The sequence below is a fragment of the Haliotis cracherodii genome, unplaced genomic scaffold (assembly GCF_022045235.1).
Source record: "Haliotis cracherodii isolate W230 unplaced genomic scaffold, xgHalCrac1.p SCAF_25, whole genome shotgun sequence".
NCBI lineage: Eukaryota > Metazoa > Mollusca > Gastropoda > Lepetellida > Haliotidae > Haliotis > Haliotis cracherodii.
The window spans coordinates 9,544,842-9,562,786 of record NW_027266281.1 but is presented as its reverse complement, the minus strand read 5'-3'; the positions used below and the strand labels follow the sequence as shown (position 1 = coordinate 9,562,786).

At 41.7% G+C, this 17,945-nt stretch overlaps 1 protein-coding gene across 1 annotated transcript; it reads left to right on the top strand.

Moving 5' to 3' along the window:
- The first annotated feature begins 314 nt into the window (after positions 1 to 314).
- Positions 315 to 13,642, top strand: LOC139472717 (lachesin-like). The gene is made up of 7 exons (XM_071255167.1): positions 315 to 478; positions 1,178 to 1,284; positions 5,036 to 5,288; positions 6,445 to 6,605; positions 7,101 to 7,302; positions 7,962 to 8,195; positions 10,608 to 13,642. Exons 1-7 carry the CDS (start codon positions 415 to 417, stop codon positions 10,739 to 10,741), a joined length of 1,155 nt encoding a protein of 384 aa, XP_071111268.1. The 5' UTR covers positions 315 to 414; the 3' UTR covers positions 10,742 to 13,642.
- The last annotated feature ends 4,303 nt before the right edge of the window (positions 13,643 to 17,945 follow it).

The following is a 17,945-nucleotide window of genomic DNA, read 5'->3' as shown; positions in this document are numbered from 1 at the left end:
CTGTCATATTAACTTAGACGTTTCGTGTACTGATTTCGTATCCGGAAAGGTAAATATTCCTACTTTTATATTTTATTTCAGGTGAAGGCAAACAAAACAGCAAATCTGGGTCAACGAGTTTTACTCAATCTGAAAACCTGTCCACATTTGTGTTATATCGACAACGATATTTCAAACGTTAATCTTTTAAACGAAATAGAAGTCTAAAATGAATAAATTGTTAATAACTGGTATCCACCTCGATATGCGCGGACGCCGCCCAAAATACCAACACTAGTAGACGGAAACCCAGTCTAAATTCGCCACATTGTCACGTGACTTCAGGTACGAAAACGCAGGTGAAAACCAAGGTTTTGTTGCTAATTTCCGTGTGGTTTCGTCTTGATATCTTACGATCGCATGGTGTCACGATAGATGCGAGCGTCCAAAATGGATAGAATACTGATTCTGGTGGTGCTGGCAGCTCTGATGACGACAGGTGAGTTGAAGGGACAAAATTAACTTCACCTTGATGTTGGTATTTCCGGATTCGGTTTAAAATGGCGGCCCAGAAAGTATGTTGACAGGAATGAAAACTGGTTCATTAGCTAGTTTAGCTTGGCATTACATTGTTATTATTATCCATCCTAAATAAACATTAAGTTGTTAGTATTTCACTAATGATATCCTTCAAATATTAAGAGAGAAAAAAAAAACCACTCCATTTTTCTGTAATTAGTCATCAGAGAGAATATGTTATACCATGAAGTCAAATCATATATTATCTTTATGAGTTGGATATAAAGTTTATATTCACCCATTAGGATTTTGGGTTAGAACGATGCAGGCCTCCAGAAACCAATGCTGGTCTTAAGAGACGACTCAATAGATCTGGTGGTCAGGGGGCCACAGGTGGACCAGTCGTCTAAGGCAACGCTATTTGCTGTGCAGACTTGCGTCCCTTGGGCACACCTATGATTGTGGGTTCGAATCCCAGTTCGCCCCGATTAAATTCGTTGACAGACTGCTGAGTGCTGTGTTATACAACAAAAAAACACTATAGTAGCACATTAATTTGAAACATTGACAGTAAGTTTGTCCTAAGCACAGTTAAGTACTCAGGCTTAGCGTGTGTTTTTGGAAGGCTGTAACTGGCCAACAAATATTTGTAAATTCTCATTCTCGTTGATGATTACAGTTGCTGCTCAGGATCCTGAAATTGTGGACGAGATCTGGCCAGAGGTGAAGCCCGTGGGACGTACAGCTCGGCTCAACTGCACAGTGGCCAATAAATTAAACCATGTGGTGAGTGTTTGATCGTGTAGCCTAGTGGTTAAAGCGTTCGCTTGTCACACCGAAGACCAGGTTGATTCCTCACATGGGTACCGTATATGACCGCGGATAAGCCGACCCCGTAGATAAGCCGAGGTGTTAACTTGACCATTGAAATAGGAAAGATGATATGATAAAAATGATATGACCCGCAGATAAGTCGAACCAGGAATTGAAAGGCAAAAAAACACTGCGAAGTCGGTGTGCAAGACATGTGCCGGTACTCGCAGATATTCAAAAATATAAGATGAAAAATGTTGTAATTATATTAAAAAAGTCATTATTATTTCTAATAAAGATTTAACAAACCAGTCATCCACTTTCATAATGTGGGAAGCTGTTTCTCGTGGGTTTTTTTAATCTCATAATGATCGTTATATGTTGCCATCAACAACGAAGCGCCATTTTGTGAATCGGTGTATATAGAATTATGAACCTGTGAGAAAATATATCAGCTAGAGCGAAGACTCACAGTTTGAATTCAACATCGTAAGCATGGCGTTTTCGTTGGAGAATGTCAGTCAGTAAAAATATACTAACTTTTATAACCCCCTTTACACCACTATTGTATGATAATCCAATTGAACATGTTGAATTAAATAAACTATCATACTATGAACCCATTGAATGACCATCACTTACTCACAGGCTTCTCCAGTTTATTAAACTAATCTCTCGAAAACAAAGGAATTAAGCCCTTGCTACCAACACGATCGCTAAGCACCCACAACTTGAAAATATTTGTGTAAACAACATGACAATACCAATCAACCCGTTATTATCAATGCTCATTTCCTTGTGTACCGTGTTGTTTTTTAAACAACAGGAAGCAATCACAGTGGTCACCGTTTGTGACGTCACAGGAAACAGCTGATCACATGTTTTTGCAAATGGCGAACGGAATAACTCGCCGATACAGTGGTTTATTTGCCTCTTTCAATAAAGGTAGACACTTGTTCACTATCAATTTATGAACTTTGAAAAACGTACGTAATAGATATTGGCGATTTCATCTGGGGATTATATATTATAGCTGTGAATTACATATATTGTTACATGTAAAAATTGTCGAGTTTACGAAGAACGATAAACTTTGAACATTCAATTGAAAACTTATTATCGGAAGTAGTAACATGCATAACATTTTTTTAATAATGACAACATTGGTGTATAATAATAACTTTATTGATAATTTATAACAATAATGGCTCTAGTCGTGGCAACTTCCAAACTTTCGGGAAGTTGTGATCTATCAGACCGTCATTCAGGCGATGTTTCTGACAGATTACGATCTGAAAAATACTATCATGAAAGTGTATCCTGTGGATAAGCCGACCCCTTACTACAGAATCTTTTTTCTGGTCCTCAAAATTCGGCTTATACGCGGTCATATACGGTATTATGTGCCAAACCTTATGCGTGTGATGTGGCAACCCCTCCTCCTCCCTTCCCAGGAAACATGTTTTTATCAGTTATTAAATTGTTTTGTTTACATGCACCATTATATGACAAATATGATGTCGGATATCCCGATTTGAGTGGGGTATTCATGTTAAACTGCAGCATGGTATCTCGGTGGGCTAGCACTATAAAATCAGGGGCGGTCGGGTAGCCTAGTGGTTGAAGCGTTCGCTCGTCCCGCTGAAGACCTGAGTTCGAATCCCCACATGGGCACAATGTTTGAAACCCATTTCTGGTGTTCTCCACCGTGATGTTGCTGGAATATTGCTAAAGGCGGCGTAAAACCCACCATACTCACTCACTGTAAAATTGGCATTAGTCTTATCAGTACAAGCAGCCACAGACACATGCACGCACGTCGTTATGTGAGTGCATATATTCAACATGACTTTCCCCTCACTTCATGTTTGTAAATTGGTCTTGATTTAAAAGAATCAAACTACCTACCTGTCACGTTATCCCAATCTCATGAAAGTCCAATCTTGTACTCACTCTGATTAATCCCTCTCTGCATGAAGATCTGACGACACCTCCATAGAATGTTATGTTGAACCCTGAGATAACTTGACCGTCCAGTCTACATGACCTAAATGAAGCATGCGTTGGTTCTTTAAATGTGAAATTTGGTGTATATAGGTCTTTAGCTACCCATGCTTGCTGTGCGTGTAAAACGCGACTATGCTTCACATTATCTCATGAAAGTCCGCTCTTGTACTCTTATACAATACCTCTCTGCATTATCTCCACACAGAACACATATATATATTCCTTCGTTTGAATTCTTTTATAACTTGTTTGGGTGTACATGGTGTAGATGTGCTTTCTGAAACGACAGGATGTTTATTGAATACTTGAACCCAAGCCTGCAGCAAATATGAGTAAAAATTCCAAACCTGGAATTAGAAATTTCCCAATTCATGCAGTTATTATTTTAACTAATGTTATGTCTTTATAGGGTTACTTGTGTTTTAATTATAACAGGACCAATAATAAGGAGGAGACTTCAATGATTATTTTAACATTGTTGCATCGAATGCAATGTTAAAACCTCCCAATTTAGGTAAATAGGAACTTATATACCGTATTCGACGTAATAAGCGCCCAGGGCGCTCTCAAAATTAGAAATAGAGGGCTCTTATTAGGGTGAGTGGATGAGTTGGGTTTAAGGCCGCTTTTAACAGTATTCCAGTTACAGCGTGTCAGCTTAATGTGGGGGGAAAGCCCGAAGTGATGCAGGTCTCAGACGTTTACCACTTCGGTGAATCCACGAGCACGGGTATGTTGCTGACAAATGTAGAAACGTAATCGGGGCGAACCGGGATTCGAACCCACGATCATAGGTTTCTGGCGTGTCCAGGGGACACAGCTCTGCACTGCGAATCGCCGTGCCTTAGACGACTGGGTCACCCGTGCCCCCTGGCTCTTATTAGAATATAATTTTAGTGAGAAAAAAACAGAATTGAAAGATTGAATATTTCGTGGTTTATGCTGACAGCCCGAAATGATACACGACAGATATATTTTCCAGAATTGAATTGCCCATAATTAAGGGTGCATATAACACACAAGTACGTATTATACACGAATAAATAAGTCTTGTGTACATTGATCAATCGGAAGGGGTGCTAATTGGGATTGTTCACTAGCCAATATATTAGCAAATATCGCCGTGGGCGCTTATTAGAGCGGGGTGCTTATTACGTCGAATACGGTAAGTTACAAAAAAATCCAAAGAGAACAAAATAGCTTTTCCCAATTTGGATGCCAGAGACACTTAGTTTGGAATCCTAGATAAATTCCAGAGAATATTCACAACAATAAAATGGTACTGCTATGTTTATCTGCAAATGAAATTTCCGAGCTTAGAATAGTCAATAAAACCACAAATCTGTAATAAAAACACATACCGTATTCGACGTAATAAGTGCCCCGCTCTAATAAGCGCCCACGGCGATATTTGCTAATATATTGGCTGGTGAACAATCCCAATTAGCACCCCTTCCAATTGATCAATGTACACAAGACTTATTTATTCGTGTATAATACGCACTTGTGTGTTATATGCACCCTTAATTATGGGCAATTAAATTCTTGAAAAATATACGTCGTATGTAAACATAATCTACGATCTTTCAACTCAAAATAATATTCTAATAAGCGCCCTCTATTTCTAATTTTGAGAGTGCCCTGGGCGATTATAACGTTGAATACGGTAACATTTATCTCCTCCATGAAATCACTTCCTCACTTTGATCTCCTCCAGGTGACCTGGGAACACATGGACACCAACCAGATCATCAGTTTAGACGAGAGCATCGACTTGTCCTACAACCCCATCGAGGGGGGCCAGCGGAAGTACGAGGTCCAGAAGCGGGGCCCCGATAACCGCGTCACGTACATGTTGATAATCAGGCGGCTGCGGCAGCAGGATGCGGGCCGATACAGATGCTACGTGAAGATCCAGGCCCTCGACTTCACCAAGTGGCCGAGCAAGATCGGCTCCCTCACTGTCCAGGGTAATGCGCAGATATAAGTAACTTGAACGTTTTCCGTGCATGTCAGTTTTTTGTGGAATATTTAGTAGGATATAGTACTGCTTTTACAGGGACGGTCGGGTAGCCTAGTGGTTCAATCATTCGCTTGTCACGCCGAAGGCCCGGGTTTGATTCCCAACATGGTTACATTGTGTGAAGTCCATTTCTCGTGTCCCCCGCCGTGATATTGCTGGAATATTGCTAAAAGCAGCGTAAAACCATACTCACTCACTCACTGGTTATGCAGCAGGCTGATGACAACCAGAACTGCCATATGCTTGAGGCGTTCATCAAAGACAGGGTTTGTCTCACCAGTCTTGAAGTGTGCATCTTCCCGAGGCAAGAGAGTTAACCGACTTTAAAAACTTTCCACCCTTGCCGAACAAGGCTGGAATTCCTGGGCTAGATCGTAGCACCACCAGTGGCTATTATGAGTTATGTCCCTTCAAAGCTTCTCCCATGGACCAATCAGAACTCTAAAACCATGAGAGATGTCTTCACCAAACTTAGCACATAGATAGGTCTAGTGGTGAACTGGTGCCTTTTGGTAGTTTGGAATTTTTGAAAATCTATTTGAGTTTTCATATCAATGACTTAGACTTAAAATGGCAGTATGGCTCATTTCTGAGCAGATCTTGAAAACCGTACAATATTTCGTGCCTTGCACGCAACCGGACATGTCATATGATATTGGTGGGGGATATGAATATTTCATGCTTGTTGTCCCCCGCCATTACGAAGTTGGTGGGGGATATAGAAATGGGTTCCGTCCGTGTGTGTGTGTGTGTGCGTGTGTGTGTGTGTGTGTGTGTGTGTGTGTCCTGAAATCGTTTCCGGGGCATAACTCAGAAACCGTTAAATATTTCTCTAGGATTGGTTTACTGAAGGAGTAAAACAAATAAACTGTTAAATATTTCCTTGCCAAACATTGCATGTCTATATATAAAGCGCATACTGAACTAGTGCCATTTCATATTAAGGATTTTTAGAAATGTTTATTTTAGAATTTCCATTGAAGCTATTTTGACATGGGCTCAGAGAAATGTTGGGTCAGTTACCTGGTTTGGGACCATAACATGTTAAAATGGGTGGGGGATATAGATGACTTTGTCAACTATATGCTTGTTTTGCATTTCAGTTGCACCATCAATCCGGCCAGGTGAGACGACGACAGTTCTAGTTGTGGACCAGTTATCCAACTCTAACCTGACGTGTGCTGCCACTGGCATCCCAGCACCAAACATCACCTGGACACGGTCTGACGGAGGCAAGCTGCCAACAGGTGGCGCTCAGTTCAGGGTTAGTCCACTTTTTCATCGTCTGCGACCTTTGTTCATGGAATAAATTGAGTTGCTACGATGACCTGTGATATCCCGCTGATACGGTGATGGTTTTCTGATTTTCAGTTTCTGTTCTGCCCCGTGAAGATCTGGTGTGGAATAGGTCTTCAGCAACCCATTCTTGCCGTAAAAGGCGACTATGCTTGTCGTAAGAGGCGACTAATGGTCTGGCTCGCTGACTTGGTTGATGCATGCCATCGTATCCTGATTGCACGGATCGATGTTCATGATGTCAATAACTGGATTGTCTGGTCCAGACTCGATTGTTTACAGACCACCTTCATAAAGTTTGAATACTCCTGAGTGCGGCGATAAACAACAAACAAATCAAATGCTACTCGTCAGTGAGGACAACCATCATTGGATTTTTACTTGTCCACAGCACAATTTAGTAGTCTCGGTCTAGCGGACCAGCGTGAATGTCAAAGGCTGTAATCATGACTTGTTCACACAGGGAGCAGTGCTGCCACTACTGAACACCACAGTAAAGATGGGAGGCGTGTACCGCTGCGTCGCCGACAACAACATCAAGCCTCCAGCGCAGCATCTGGCGGAGGTGTTGGTGTTCAACGCCCCGACAGTGCGGGTGGTGCAGGACTCGGTCGGCCAGGCCCAGAACAGGAGGTTCTACGCCAAGCTGGAGTGTATCACTCAAGGTAGGGGAACTCCCCGTTCAAAGACATCTTTCAGTTTAATTGCAGACCGCCTCGTTGGTCTAGTGGTAGAGCGTCTGCCCGTTGAGCGGAAGGTCAGGGGTTCGATGCCTGGCTGCGTCATACCAAAAGACGTTGAAAGATGGTACTTGTTCTTACCCTGTCTGGTGCTCGGCATTAAGGGGCTAAAACAAGGACTGGTCGGCTTTGTATCAGTATACTGTGTCTGAGTAGGGTATTCATGTGAAACTGCAGCATGGTATCTCATTTGGCTAGCACTACAAATCGGCATCAGTCCGGACTAGTACAAGCAGCCACGCACACACACACGCAAAAAAACCCAACAAATTCCAAATTATCTGCCAATTGCACTTAGTTTGGAGTCCTATATAAATGCCTGGAAAGTATCAGAATAGTTCATGTCTTAAAGCATCTGTTTAAAAAAAGGGGCGGTCGGGTAGCCTAGTGGTTAAAGTGTTCGCTCGTCACACCGGAGACCCGGGTTCGATTCCTGACATGGGTACAATGTGTGAAGCCCATTTCTGGTGTCCACCGCCGTGATATTGCTGGAATATTGCTAAAAGCGGCGTAAAACCATACTCACTCACTCTGTTTAAAAAAAGTGGAAAGGGTTTGCAAAGTGCTGAAACTTCTCTTCGTAGGCTACCCTGTGCCGACAGTAAGATGGGAGCGGATTGTCAGCGGTGGTCGATCACCGATCAACGACGACGACAAGTTTGACTTCAACAAACAGACGACCGACAACCAGAACCTCAAGGCGGGGGAGCAGTGGTACACGCTGAAGGTGAAAAACGTGCAGGCCAACGACTACACCGACTACTTCTGCATCGCCACCAACACCAAGGGGGCCAGTCAAGCCACCATCACCATGTTCGGTACGTTTTGGCTGCAATCCCCTGTGAGAATTTCGGGTTAGAGTTGATCACCAACTATGAAAGAACATCCGAGTTAGAATTGATCCCCAACTATGAAAGAACATCCGGGTTCGAATTGATCCCCAACTATGAAAGAACATCGGGGTTCGAATTGATCCCCAACTATGAAAGAACATCCGGGTTCGAATTGATCCCCAACTATGAAAGAACATGCAGGTTAGAATTGATCCCCAACTATGAAAGAACATGCAGGTTAGAATTGATCCCCAACTATGAAAGAAGATACGGGTTAGAATTGATCCCCAACTATGAAAGAACATACTGGTTAGAATTGATCCCCAACTATGAAAGAAGATACGGGTTAGAATTGATCCCCAACTATGAAAGAACATCCGGGTTAGAATTGATCCCCAACTATGAAAGAACATCCTGGTGAGAGTTGATCCCCAACTATGAAAGAACATCTTCCCAATGCAAGGGAGTTAACTGACTAAAAGTCCAGTTTCCACCTTGCTGAACTAGCCTGGAATTTCTGAGTTCAATTGTAGCGCCACCAGTGGCTATTATGAGTTATGTCCCTTCTATGTATCTCCTATTGACCAATCAGATTCCACCTCTCATATCATTTGCATTTGCTTCAAACAATATGGCGGCACCCAGTCAAGTCTATCTTGTAACAGAATGGGTCTTACTTTCTCGAAGTGTGTCAAATCATGTGATTTAAAACATGAAATGATTTGGAAAATATCTGTTGACACCGAGTTTGCAGTACATGCTTTGTAAATCTGCAATCATCTGAAATCTGCACGACTTTGATTGGACTGTGCATAGATTCGTTAGTCCAGCCAAAATATAACTGCATAATTCCCGACTAGTTCATCAAGGGTGGAAACTGGACTTTTATTGTCAGTTAACTCCCTTACATGGGGAAGATGATGTAAGTATTGAGTGTTCTTTCTCTTCTCTGGAGTAGTATGTACTCCATGCAATGTTAAAATGCTTCTGAAGTTAAAGAATAAGGACTTTAAAGGAATTTTTTAAAATAACATAGATGTTTTTCTTAAAATCCCTGCCAAGAGAACTTGTTTGGAATCGAAAATAAATCTGTGGTACGCATCTAGGTCTTGGACGGATAACTCGGGTACTCGGGTAAGGTGGGTACTGAGTAAGACCCGGGTACCCACAGGACTACCCGGACCCATGGTTAGTCACGTGATATATTGTTTAATGGCAAAAAGTATCTAAAATTCTATGTTTAAACTACAAGTCACTAATGCTCGTCACGCCAAAGCCTGGGTCCAATTCCCGACATGGGTACAATGTGAGAAGGCCATTTCTGGTGTCCCCGCCGTGATATTGCTGGAATATTGCTAAAAGCGGTGTAAAACCAAACTCACTCACTCACTCACTCCTTCATCATTGGAAACAGTTGTTCAAGCATCTCTGTAACTCTTGAACAGATGAGACCGCCTCTGTGGTCTAGTGGTAGAGCGTCCGCCCGGAGAGCAGAAGGCCCGGGGTTCGATCCCCGGCCGCGTCATACCAAAAGACGTTAAAAGATGGTACTTGTCGTTACCCTGTCTGGTGCTCGGCATTAAGGGGCTAAAACAAGGACTGGTCGGCTCTGAGTCAGTATACTGTGTCTGTATACTGTGTCTGAGTGGGGTATTCATGTTAAAATGCGGCATGGTATCTCAGTGAGCTAGGACTATAAATCGGCATCAGCCTGGACTAGTACAAGCAGCCACACACACACACACACATACACGTGCATGCACGTCGCTATATAAGTGCAATACTCTTGGACGCGACGTTAAACCCCATTTCACCTCACCTCACCTTGAACAGATGACTCTACTTCTTGTTTTACTCCACAGCCAGCAATATTACAGCTGTTATAGCTATACGGAAATTAAACGTCGAACCAGCATTATTTCAGCCATATAGCTATAAGAACAAGTTGACATACACACAATTCTCATTGCTATATGGCTGAATAAAGCCAATGCAATTTTAACTCACTGTACATCTGTTGTGTTGTTTGGTTGTTTGTTGTTTAACGCTGCACTCAGCAATATTCCAGCTATATGACGGCAGTTTGTAAGTAATCGAGTCTGGACCAGACAATCCAGTGATTGATATCATGAGCATCGATCCACGCAATTGGGATGAATGACATGCGTTAACCAAGTCAGCGAGCCTGACCACCCGATCCCGTTAGTTGCCTCTAACAACAAGCATTGGCGCCTTTTATGGTAAGCATGGGTTGCTGAAGACCGAGTCTATCCCAGATCTTCATGGGCCGCTAAGTTGTGTGAATATGAATACTAATATCATGTGATGTATGATATATATATATATTACTGAAAATGTGAGTTGATTAATAAAATAATATTTTCTTTTTCTTTTCAGAAACTACTGAGTGTCAAGGTCCCAACTGTCCGTCTCTTCCGAGCTCCAAGGCCGCCGAGGTCAAGGTCTCCCTTCTTGCCATGGCAACCACTGCCCTCCTCCAATATGTCGTCATTGCATCGGACCGCAGATAATGAGCAGAAAGTTCTGTCACTGACAGAATTTTCTTTTACGTGTTTTAACATCAATTTGACAACATTCCAGTTTCAGTTAGCTATATGGTTCATGGAAATACAATTGTAAGACACCAAACCAATATAAACAGGTCCTTGCATAGGTAAGAGTTTATCAACGCCCCAATCACAAAGCGATATTTGTCCAAAGAGACATAAAAAAGTCGAATCGTTACGACCTAATTATGAAATTGTCCTTGATAGCTGCCAATCATTCCTCATTCACATGACCTCATTTGTAAAAACTGTCATGTCAGTCATTCATATCAAGCGTTACCATGGTGACGATTACATCTCCATTATCTGTGCTTGCAATGGACGAGGACGACCAGAGCCATTTATGGCACACTAAATTTGACAAAGTTTAAAGATGAAATATTTTGAGAATGTATGCGAAACAAAAATGCTAGTTGTCCATCATATGAACTGGTTCAGTGGTTTTACAATCTCGTTAAAATCCGATCTTAGTTCTCGCTACCGCTAAACAAAGATCTGAAGACATACCAGTACCGGTCACTTCAGAACGACCTTTCATCCGACCATTCAGAGCATCGCTAATCAGATCGGGAATGTGACAGTTGGAATGTGTTTTTTGATAATGCAACCTTGATAAGGCTAACACAGTAAATTCGGAATGACAATTACGGACTGAACACAATTTCCAGTGGGTCAAAATGTGTCTCTTCAGACCTAGTTCATCCTTCTTATCATCCTCTCCAGTACCAATGCACCACTTAGTATCATGATGGTGAAATAACATAATCATAGTAATATTCCATACAATCTTTCACATTAAGCATGTTTTGTTGCCCATCGGGAAATCACTTTGTAAATGGCAAGAATGCCTTATTTCGTCCCGGGTCCACCATCACAAAATGATCTAAGCGCTTCGACTATCGTAAGATGTTGGAGTACAGATTGTCCTATCGTCAGCATAGCTTTGTGTAAGTGGACCCAGATTATTATTAGCCATTTAGAAGCAATTTTGCATTGATCAATAATATAGCCGGTTTTCCGTTCTATCATTGGCTACTTAATCTGTTATGATTGGCTACGGTTTCAAAATACCCACAGGTCAAATTACAGAAATGTACAGGCAGCTTGAGATGAAAGTACAGTAAACTAAGGTTATAACGATCTCAAATTAATTTGTTATAACCGTAGTTCGTTTTAAGCAAATGTACGGAATATATACAGCAAATAGACAGGACCTAAAAAATAGTTCGTTATATCTGTCAGTTCGTTATAACTGTAGTTTACTGTATTGCTTCTGAAATGTTTTTAATTTGTGTCTACCCCAGATGTAAGATAGCAAATAGTTCACAATGCAATAATTTTATTGTGTTAAATTTTATCCTTTTTTCATTCATAATGTTAGATACATGTATTCATGAAACATTTTTTGTTTAAAAAATAATGTTGTTGATGAAAATGTTTTTAAATCTTTTCCAGTCATAAGCTTGGCTACATAAGAGCAAATTTAAAAAAAAAGTCTTTTGATATGGGTAACAATAAGTTAGTTCTATTTAATGCCTAGTTTTAGATTATTGAATACAATGTTAAAAGACTCTGAATTCAAGAAAATGGGAAACGAAAGAAGAATGTTTCCTCAGTTCATCATGCTGAAACAGATATATTCTACTCAAGAATTACAGAACACCAATTCTGTCACATTTGTGTAGTTAATCTATCATGGCATGATGGAATGACTAGTAATGTGACAGAATCGGGGGTTCTTTCACTTCTTTGTGTAGTATAATTTCACCTCGTCTTGTAGTGTCACGTTACACGTGTATTTACATTCATTGGCCGGTGAGTTAACTGGTGAGGCATACCCAGGGCTTCTGGGTGTTTCTAATTAAAGTAAATATGAACAAGACATTTGATAATCATTTCTAACAAACTTATTTGTGTCTCTCAGGGGGCGGTCATGTAGCCTAGTGGTTAAAGCGTTCGCTCGTCACGCTGAAGATCTGGGTTCGATTCCCGACATGGGTACAATGTGTGAAGCCCATTTCTGGTGTCCCCCGCCGTGATATTGCTGGAATATTGCTAAAAGCGGCGTTAAACCCAACTCACTCACGCACTGTGTCTCTCAGTTGCTTGCGGTAATTGCCATAACGATGAAGAATTTGTTTGGGGAAATATTGGTTGATTGAAATCATTATGGTAAATAAAGTTTCATCTCCCCAGATATACTACTCAAAACAAGTTAAGGACCACTCGATTCTTTCATAATACCAAAGTTAGTCTGTCATTCCGTTACAGTATAATAAATAATCAATTTGTCCTTAACTTGTTTTGAGAACTAGATTAAAATTCACAAGTTGCCTTTTCTTCCTATGTACAGAAATTCTGAACTAAATTCAGGAAATTCCATGCAGGGTTGTACAGCTGTCAACTTTACAGAATCTTTCGTATTTCTGTTATGATTTTTGCAAATAAAATGCGAAAATAGGTTTTCTTCTTTAGTTCATACCAATCCATGAGAGAAAACACCACAAGGACTAAATTTTTGTAGACTCTGGTAAAGGGAATTTTTAACTGTACACCATCTGCTACGGACCAAAGCACGTCTTGCGTAGCGATGGGTAAGAAGTCTATTTATAGTATCTGTCCAATCGAGACACTCGACTCACATTATCGGAAGCGGCTGCAGTCAAAACAGAAAACAAGTCAGGTAATGTATCATCAGGTTTTGGTTTCCCTACCAGACAATCGTAACAAAATCTGATGGTAATGTGGAAAAGTCGGTAGCCTTGGTCTTAAAGTTTGCGGAACAGATCTTGACAGAATACATTTGGGAAGCCAGGGTTGACAGATCAGAATTGTAAATATATAATACTGTATTCGACGTAATAAGCGCCCCGCTCTAATAAGCGCCCACGGCGATATTTGCTAATATATTGGCTAGTGAACAATCCCAATTAGCACCCCTTCCGACTGATCAATGTACACAAGACTTATTTATTTGTGTATAATACGCACTCTTGTGTTATATGCACCCTTAATTATGGGCAAGTAAATTCCTGTTGTGTATAATACACACATACTTTTTTGTATCATTTCAGGCTGTCAGCATAAACCACAAAATTTACGATCTTTCAATCTGCTTTTTTTTTCTCACCAAAATTAAATTCTATCAAGAGCCCCCTATGTCTAATTTTGAGAGCGCCCTGGGCGCTTATTATGTCGAATATGGTAGTTCATTATTAACTGTATATACAAACTCTGATTAGACTTTGTAGTTGCCTTATTTTTGCCCAAACATCGTCAGTCTTTGAGTGCTACTCATTTTAGGCTTTGCTTGCTAAATGTGAAATCAGTTGAATAATGTCATTTTATGCCAGATTTTATAGAAATAACAAAATAACATTCCATAACATTCAAGCAGGAAATTATACAGGTGATTTTTTTTGTATGATATTGGTTTATATTTTGAAACTGTAAATAAATTGATTCCTTGATTATTACAACTGATGTATTTTGTATTGTACAAGCATTTTATACAAAATAAACGTTTTTCAGATACACCTGGTATTTCATTGTGTGTGGCTGCAGAGACCCTTCATAGGTGCCTTGTCTTGGGAATGTATAATATTAATATATGACCGCCTCCGTGGTCTAGTGGTAGAACGTCTGCCTGGAGAGCGGAATTTCAGGGGTTTGATCCCCGGCCGCGTCATACCAAAAGACGTTAAAAGATGGTACCTTTTGTTACCCTGTCTGGCGCTCGGCATTAAGGGGCTAAATCAAGGACTGGTCGGCTCGGAGTCAGTATACTGTGTCTGAGTGGGGTATTTATGTTAAACTGCGGCATGGTATCTCAGTGAGCTAGCACTATAAATCGGCATCAGTCCGGACTAGTACAAGCAGCCACACAAACACATACACGTACTTGCACGTCGCTATACAAGTGCAATAATCTTGGACGCGACGTTAAACCCCATTTCGCCTGACCTAATATTGATATATACTACACAAAAGAAGTGAAAGAACACCCAGTTCGTTCACATTGCTGTAGTTGATGTCATGTTATGACAGATTAATATAGTAATACAAAAGAATTGGTTGGTCCTTAACTTCTTTTGAGTAGAATATGTATTATATTATCAAGGTCACAGGTGGCCCAGTCATTTCAAGTGCTGCAATTTATACTGCAGTGTTATCTCCCTTAGGCGTACCAGAAACCTATGCTCATTGATTCAAATAAGTTTGCCCTGTATGTTAGAGGTTTTTCATCTCTGAAACCATGCTTGTAGGTTCCACGCTATGTCGTGATGTAACTGAAATACTGTTCAAAGTGGTATTAAACCCAACTCACTCACTCTCATTCACTATTATATTATCAAGGGGCGTGATACAGGACCTACAGAGACAAGGGGTGTGATACTTGACATATAGAGACTAGGGGTTTGATAAGGGACCTACAGAAACAAGGGGTGTGATACAGGACCTGCAGACACAAGGGGTGTGATACAGGACCTGCAGAGACAAGGGGTGTGATACAGGACCTGCAGAGACAAGGGATGTGATACTTGACCTACAGAGACAAGGGGTGTGATAAGGGACCTACAGAGACAAGGAATGTGATACAGGACCTACAGAGACAAAGGGTGTGATACTTGACCTACAGAGACTAGGGTTGTGATAAGGGACCTACAGAGACCAGGGATGTGATACAGGACCTACAGAGACAAGTGATGTGATAATTGACCTACAGAGACAAGGGGTGTGATAAGGGACCTGCAGAGACAAGGGGTGTGATACAGGACCCACAGAGACAAGGGGTGTGATAAGGGACCTACAGAGACCAGGGGTGTGATACAGGACCTGCAGAGACAAGGGGTGTGATACAGGACCTGCAGAGACAAGGGGTGTGATACTTGACATATAGAGACTAGGGGTGTGATAAGGGACCTAGAGAGACAAAGGGTGTGATACAGGACCTGCAGAGACAAGGGGTGTGATACAGGACCTGCAGAGACAAGGGGTGTGATACTTGACATATAGAGACTAGGGGTGTGATAAGGGACCTAGAGAGACAAAGGGTGTGATACAGGACCTGCAGAGACAAGGGGTGTGATACAGGACCTGCAGAGACAAGGGGTGTGATACTTGACATATAGAGACTAGGGTTGTGATAAGGGACCTAGAGAGACAAAGGGTGTGATACAGGACCTACAGAGAAAAGACGGGGGTGACATTGGACTTGCAGGACTTTATGGGGCTTTGTCGTCTATCCTACTCTTTTGTAAATAAAATCACGTCTGCAACAGACAATCCAGTGATTGACACTATGAACATCGACCCACGCAATTGGGATAAGATGACATTTTTTTTTTGGTTTGGTTTGTTGTTTAACGCCGCACTCAGCAATATTCCAGCTATATGACGGCGGTCTGTAAAATATATCAACCAAGTCTGTGAGCCTGATCACCCGATCCCTTAAGTCGCCTCTTACGACATGCATGGGTTGCTGAAGACCAATACTAACCCACACACGGTGCACTGGTAAATAAGACTTCCGATGATACATTTTTGAATGTTTTTTTTTTCAAACAAATCATCATGATGTGACAAGAAAAAAATAAATGAAGCATACGTGTGACCACTTTTTCAACAATCACGCCCTTCCGATGGGCGTCATTTTTACAAGGAGGCCATATTTGTGGCATAACTGCATTCACAACAGTTTTGGATAAACTCACTCACGAACTCATTCAGAAGCTGGGCATGAAAAGTACAAAACATAACATGGACGGCACGCGCGCGCACCCCATATAGTTCTGATAAATTTTGGGGGCACGGGCGCCGCGATTCGCTGTGCAGAGTTGCGTCCCTTGAGCATCCCAGAAACCTATGATTGTGGGTTTGAATCCGGGTTCGCCCCGATTATGTTTCTAGGTTTGTCAGCACCATACCCGTGCTCGTGGGTTTCACCGAAATGTTAAACGTCTGAGACCTGCATCACTTTGGGCTTTCCTACCACATTAAGCTGACACGCCGTGATATAAGTAGAATAATGTTAAATGCGGCGTTAAACCCAACTCACTCACTGATAGATTTGAACGACCCCCTCTTTCGCTCTCAGTCAGCGAACCTGACTACACAATACATTTATTCGCCTATTACTTTTACGTCGCATCAGCAATTTTGCAACCATATCACGACGAGAACAAGTTATTTATTATTAATAAAATCCTGTAGACAAAGGTGAGGTGAGGTGAAATGGGGTTTAACGTCGCGTCCAAGATTATTGCACTTATATAGCGACGTGCAAGTACGTGTGTGTGTGTTTGTGTGGCTGCTTGTACTAGTCCGGATTGATGCCGATTTGTAGTGCTAGCCCACTGAGATACCATGCCGCAGTTTAACATGAATACACGAGTCAGACACAGTATACTGACTCCGAGCCGACCAGTCGTTGTTTTAGCCCCTTAATGCCGAGCGCCAGACAGGGTAACAACAAGTACCATCTTTTAACGTCTTTTGGTATGACGCGGTCGGGGATCGAACCCCGGACCTTCTGCCCTCCGGGCGGACGCTGTACCACTAGACCACGGAGGCGGTTGTCGACAATAGGACAGAACATGGCTTTGTAGGGATAACCTGTATTTAACTGATAACAGAACCAACAAATGGGAAGAGGTTTTAATTCTTAGTTTTACATCTTTTCATTAGGGGGCACGGGTGCCCCAGTCGTCTAAGGCGCTGCGATTCGCTGTGCAGAGTTGCGTCCCTTGTGCACGCCAGGAACCTATGATTGGGGGTTCGAATCCCAGTTCGCCCGCATTATGTTTCTAGGTTTGTCAGCACCATACTCGTGCTCGTGAGTTTCACCGAAGTGGTAAACGTCTGAGACCTGCATCACTTTGGGCTTTCCTCCCACATTAAGCTGACACACTGTGATATAACTGGAATACGGTTAAAAGTGGCGTTAAACCAAACTCTCTCACTCTTTTCATTGAATGCAATGTAAACATGCACTGTCAAAACACCCCCGAAGTTAAAAATAGAACGCTTTTAAGAAAAATTTGAACAAATTAACGATTTTCTCCCAATTTGCCCGCCAGGGACCCCATGCCTAGAATCCTAGACAAGTCACTGGTTTGATGTGAATACCCTGGAAAAAGAACTATTTAAGTCAATTTAATTAAAAATC

What these genes read in the sequence shown, in the direction of transcription:
- LOC139472717 (XM_071255167.1), top strand. Translation starts at nt 415, where the DNA reads ATGCGAGCGTCCAAAATGGATAGAATACTGATTCTGGTGGTGCTGGCA. An exon ending in CCAATAAATTAAACCATGTG is followed by an intron (nt 1,285 to 5,035) that starts GTGAGTGTTTGA and finishes GATCTCCTCCAG; the next exon opens with GTGACCTGGGAACACATGGA. An exon ending in CGGCTCCCTCACTGTCCAGG is followed by an intron (nt 5,289 to 6,444) that starts GTAATGCGCAGA and finishes TTTGCATTTCAG; the next exon opens with TTGCACCATCAATCCGGCCA.